The sequence below is a fragment of the Hipposideros armiger genome, unplaced genomic scaffold (assembly GCF_001890085.2).
Source record: "Hipposideros armiger isolate ML-2016 unplaced genomic scaffold, ASM189008v1 scaffold_180, whole genome shotgun sequence".
Lineage (NCBI taxonomy): Eukaryota > Metazoa > Chordata > Mammalia > Chiroptera > Hipposideridae > Hipposideros > Hipposideros armiger.
The window spans coordinates 1,260,181-1,266,180 of record NW_017731530.1 but is presented as its reverse complement, the minus strand read 5'-3'; the positions used below and the strand labels follow the sequence as shown (position 1 = coordinate 1,266,180).

The 6,000-nt window shown below is 35.5% G+C and overlaps 1 protein-coding gene across 1 annotated transcript in view; it reads left to right on the top strand.

Moving 5' to 3' along the window:
- CEP162 (centrosomal protein 162) overlaps nucleotides 1-6,000 on the top strand; it is an 81,223-nt gene that overhangs the window by 32,153 nt on the left and 43,070 nt on the right. The window contains exons 14-17 of the mRNA XM_019652473.1: nucleotides 1,919-2,052; nucleotides 2,320-2,547; nucleotides 3,078-3,218; nucleotides 5,314-5,426. Coding sequence (XP_019508018.1) covers nucleotides 1,919-2,052; nucleotides 2,320-2,547; nucleotides 3,078-3,218; nucleotides 5,314-5,426 — 616 coding nt within the window. The remainder of the gene's footprint in view (nucleotides 1-1,918; nucleotides 2,053-2,319; nucleotides 2,548-3,077; nucleotides 3,219-5,313; nucleotides 5,427-6,000) is intronic.

Genomic DNA, 6,000 nt, shown 5'->3' with positions numbered 1-6,000 from the left:
CGACCCACAGCAGCCCAGCTCCAGGTTGAGCTGTTGTTCAGCATCTTAGCTGTGGAGGGCAGTGTCACTGGCCCTCATATGTGAGATCCGAACCGGGGCCCTCTGGCGTCCCAAGCCAGTTCTTAACCATCGCGCCACTCGGTCGGCCCCTATTAGATTTAGTTTTACTTAAATCTGTAAGAAGAAAAAGTTTATCCTATGATATGTTATATCCCAAAAGATCCCTGTAAGAAAATAGATAATAAAAACTCCTCAAAGGTTGTCACTACTGTGTTGTTGCATTTTCTAATGTTATACACTTACATTTTCATTCTATGATATATATATATAACGTAGTGAAACTCTTACATCCATCACTCACATGTCTCCTACCTATTTTCATTGGTTTAATTTTTACTTGTTCAAGATACATTTATTATATTCTCTCCTGCAGCTGTAATTTCCCTCAGCTTTCGAATTTAGATCTTGGTTCTGATTATTAAAGAGATTGAGTGCTTTTCAGCAATCCCTCAGCTATAGCTTCTTCATTCTGCAGTTATTTTGACTGGTTTTTTTATTTGACTGAATTTTCTTGTTTTTTTTTTTCAAGAAGGGCTTATGGGTTCCGAATTCTGCAATGTTTTCATGTTTGAATTTTATATCCAAGCAAATTTCCTTTCATGTGAAAAGGGAAAAAATTCTATTTGTGTACCATTACTGAAAATAATTACTTAGCGATATCAAAATTAAGAACTTAGGAAGGGAGAATGCTGATTTAAAGCAGTGACTGACTCCAGCTTGAACGAGAATCACCTGCCACTCTTGGCTGCCATGTCCTAGGGAGAATCACAGTGCGGCAGATCCCATTCATTGACCACTTCTTTAATGGGTCTCTGGTTCTTAGTGAATACTTTAAGAAATTTCTCCAGGAAACCTCCTATTCAAACAGCCCATTTAAATATGATTATTACCCTATAAGGAAAACCTCTGCATGCTTGCGAGAAAGATTGAAATCTTGGATGAGGTACTATTGGTGACTTGTTTCTTCTTTTGACTTTTCCTTATTTTCCAAATTTTTAATAACCATGTGTTTCACTTTCAACGAAAAAGGAAACTTTACATTTAAAAATTTAGCATCTTGAGGAAATTACATTAAAAATATAAATTTCAAATTCTTCATTTACCTCTAAGGCAGTCAGATAAATGTTTACTGAGTGTTCAGCTCAGCACCCGTTCAGCTCAGAATATGGGCCTCAAGATCTCTTCTAGGTATTTCCCTTAAACATTTTTTATTAACTGAATTTATTGATTTTAAAATATCTACTGTTTGGGGTTTACAAAGTACCTTAAAAGTTGAAAATTTGACCGGAATATACAGTAATCACATTATTTTCTAATTTAATATGTATTATCAGGGTATTAAAGCAATATTATAATTTTATAATATAAATCAAATTTAAACTAGCTGTTATAAAATTTCCATGCAATTTATATTATTGCATTGATACTATGCCATCTTGATACACACTACTTATAAAAGTGTGCTTTGAAAGCACACTTAATCTCAACTAAAATGCTTCATGTTATCAGCTGCTCTTTCATTCATTTAAATATTCCTTGTTATTGCTGTGAATATTTAAAAGAATAATTTATTTAAAGGTAATAAAGTTATCCCAGTCCACATCTCACATTTATTTGGCCTCCATTTGACATGAATCTTAGGTCAGTTAGCATTCTGTGTCAGATTGAGTAATGTTGTTGATTATGGGCAATAGTTCTGAGTTCAGTGAAACAGCTCTAGTGTTACACATCAGCCTGTTTTGAGATCATTTATTTTATTGTTTCTACTGTAGTCATACCTACTATTACATAATTGCTGAATAGACTGTCAGCTTGGTTTGCATTTGTGGTGTTTTTATCTACTGTTTATAATATTTAGAGATCTTATCTGAAACAAAGCTCATCAAGCCTGCAGCATTGGCTAAACCAGCTCCCCAAACTGACAGTTGCCTGGCTACTCCTAAGAAGCCTGAAGACCCTGCAGAAACTGATTCCTGTGTTCAGTTACAGAATGTAGGTATTGAATTTCACACTAATATTCATAATGTTTTTATGTTCTAAAATCATATTAAAGCGAAATTATAAATAATAAATATATGAAATATCTTTTGCTTCAAAGGTAATATTCTAATCACTCTTATTGAATACTTAGTCATCTTTTGTTTAGTAGAACATTATTAACCTTGTTGTTTTTATTCTTTGTGTGTGTGGGTTTTTTAACCTACCTGTGTTTTAGTCTTATATGTAAATCTGTAATGAAGTAATGCTTTTCCTTAAAAGGATTCCTTAGGATGCCATGTTGGGAACACAGAGACAGAATTAATTATGTTTACAAGAGTTCAGGAAGCAGAGGAAAAATGGAGGAATGCACAAGCCCTGATTGAACAAATTAAAGTCACATTCTCAGAAAAAGAGAGAGAGCTGGAAAATAAGATGGAAGAACTAAAGAGACAACAGGAAAAGGAACTCTTCAAACTGAATCAAGACAATTATATTCTTCAAGTCAAGGTACTAGGCACATCGTCCCATTTTTCCTCTTATTGATTAAAAAAGAACTTGTACTTCCAGCTAAATGCATTGTCATCCGTTGTTCCTGGGGCTGTGTTGGCTTGATGTATTTGCTGTATAAAACATGAGCAAGGTTCCCGAGAGTGCCTCCTTACAGAAGAGCCTAAATCCAACCTGATGGGAGAAAGAATTGAAATTTAAATTGGCTCATTTTGATAGTTTTCTTCTCTTAGCAGTCCTTTTTAAAACAAATCCTTTAGTTCACTATGATCTTCAAAGAAGACAATTCAGAAAGAACTGCTATAGAAGGTCTAGATTCAGAGAATGACACTGTAGCATTTCTGAGTTACTTCCATCATCAGTACCATCAGCACAAAACACTGTAATGATTTAACTGTAGTTGGTATTAATTCCAGTGTGGCTATAAGACAGTTTTAGGTTTACACACCTTGGGTTTTCTGTTATTTTCCCTCACTTCTCACTTTTTCATTTCCTTCCCTAAATAAAATAATTTCTGCATTTTCTCAAAGTTAAATAGCTTTGAAGAAACAAACAAAAAACAAAGATGGCTACAGTTTAGAGAAACAACTGATCCTGTCACTGAAGAAAAACTGAAGCAAATACAAAAGGAAATACAAGAACAAGAGACACTTCTTCAAGGATATCAACAGGTATGGCGATTCTTCAGCATATATGAGTTTGTTCTTGAAATCCTTCAATTATAATAATCAGGCATATTAAAATATTTATGTGCTCATGTAACAGGTAATGGAAGTTCTGGCAAATGTAAGGAAGTAATACTTTGACTAGTTTGCACATTTCTTATGGGCAGAATTAAAGTGGTTAAGAGCGTGGGTTCTGCTAAGCGAAATAAGTCAGACAGAAAAAGTAGAAAGCCATCTGATTTCATTGATATGTGGTATATAAAACTGAAAACAACAAAGGAACAAGACAAACAAGTGAAGAAAAAAACTGATAGACACAGACAATAGTTTAGTTGTTACCAGAGTGTAAGGGGAAAGGGGGAGGTAGATGAGGGTAAAGGGGATCAAATATATGGTGATGGAAAGAGAACTGACTCTGGGTGGTGAACACACAATGTGATATAAGGATGATGTATTACAGAATTGTACACCTGAAACCTATGTAACTTTTCTAACAATTGTCACCCCAATAAACTTAAATAAAATAAAAAAAAGTGGGTCTGGATTTAAAGTGTCTGGTTTTAGACTTAGCTCCACGACATGCTGTGCAGCCTTGAGTGAATCACTTCACCTCTCTAAGCCAATTTCCTCATCTGTGAAATGGGGGTGATAACAATATTACCTGTCTCATAAGATGAAATAAAAATCACACAGTGCAAACCAGCCTTTTAGTGCCTGGTACAGAGTAACCAATCAATGCATGTTGCCTGTTACTATTTTTAATGGCCATATTCCTTAGAAGCTTTCCTATTTGTCATGAGTTTCCTATAATGCATTTCAGTAGATAATATGGGCTAGTTTTGATATTATGTTAAAAAATAAGAACCTGAAATCAGTTGAGAGTGAAAAAAAAAATTGAATTAAATGGGAGAAAGTGTGTGTGTGTCCCCCAGAGGCAGACATGTGTGATATGTGATGGAATCTTGGTGATGTTTACTTGACAGTCAGCCGGGACAGGTTTAGTGATCTCCAGCATGAGACTTCATCTTAGTTTCTTCTTCCCTCATACACACGTTACCCTTTTTCCTTTTGACAACCACAGCCTAAGCATTGAGCCTACTGATAACAAGCATTGTCAGCCAGGGACATCCCAAAGACAGTGTAACCACATCAGAGATTACAGCATTTGTGATAAATGAAGTAGTACTGATTTTGCAGGACACATTGCCCTAGAGTCAGTGAGACCCTCCCAAACCCTTTGCCTGCCATTCTGATCATATTGGATAGAGCAAGGAGGATCTCACAGACCTCCAACTTGCCAACCACCCCCTCCCACAAAGATAACTCAAAATTTATGTATCAACGTATATATGTTTATGTGTTTTTCTGGGTTTCATTAATTCTGCACATATTTAAGCACAGACCATCTGCCAGGCACTAGGCCAGATACAGTGAGATGGTTCCCAGTTTTCGTTCGATCCTCAAAGATCCTTGGTGTTCATCAGATTCTTAATTTTAAAGAGGCTAACAAGCCAGAGCACCTATGCACAGATTGGTACGTTCTCCCTCTGACCTCAGTGTTTGAGTCACTCTTTAGCTCAAGCCTGGTGGTGAACTGGGTCTAGCTTCTGCTCTGCCTTATGATCTTTCAGAAGCACCCAGTCTCTAACTCCCTGATCACAGAAAGTTCCAGAAACAAGCATGGACACTGATTGTGGCTACATCAAATTACCTCACCATGGGAAGCCAAGCCAAAAACAGAAAAAAGAGAGTGCAGAGTCCTACTGGCCTTTCCATCCTGGAGCACGGAGTCGTGACTTGGTTATTCTGTAGTCACCCATTTACGCCTGTGAAATGCAGTACCTTATACTGACATTAGGCCCTTTGGCTTTGGGAATTTTTGCAACTTTTTTTTTCGAGTGAGCATTTTGGAAAGAATTGTTTTTAGCTAATAGGTTTTCTTCTGAGATAATATAAAGAGTTTGAAGAAGATTTTGCTTACTTAAAAACTGAAGAAATTTTAAAAACCTTAAAAATGTTTAAAGGATGTATCTATTAGTATATATACTTACGTAAGTACTACTGACTTTTAACTAAAATGTAATTTGCTATTTATAAAAAGGAAAATGAAAGACTGTATAATCAAGTAAAAGATCTCCAAGAACAAAACAAGAAAAATGAGGAACGAATGTTCAAGGAAAACCAGAGTTTATTCAGTGAGTTAGCATCCTTAAAGTAAGTACTTTTTAAATCTTAGAATCAAATCTACTTAGACTGTTTCTAAGCATTTTATTGTTATGTTACTAATACATTTAGTTATACTTAGAAAAGACAAAATTGCCATTCAAAATTGATTTATAATTTTGTAACTTATATTTTTAATATTCAGTAGATTTTTCTTTTGGTGTTGGATAACTACTACATACTGTAGTATTTTTAGCATATTCATATTTGAGGTTGAGATCAGTTTCAGAAAATTGAACATACTCTTGATCGATCATTAAATCTGAGATGCTTATGTAATGCATTTTAGTAACAATGCTTTTAGTAATAATGCTAAAAAAAAAAATACCGTACGGTATCACTTAATATCTTAGGTCAGGTTCCATATAAGTAGAGCCTGAGATGGAGATCCTTGTGGAGGTGTTTTCCTGGACGATAACTCTGAGGAGAACAGGAGCAAGAGAAGCAAGGTGGGAGGGGCAGGTAGAGGGAGGGAAGGTGAGTAAGAATGTGTCTCAGCTGCAGACAGGCTCCATTCTACTCTCGCCAGAAAGCTCAGTAGAACAGATTGCATCACATGTTTGTC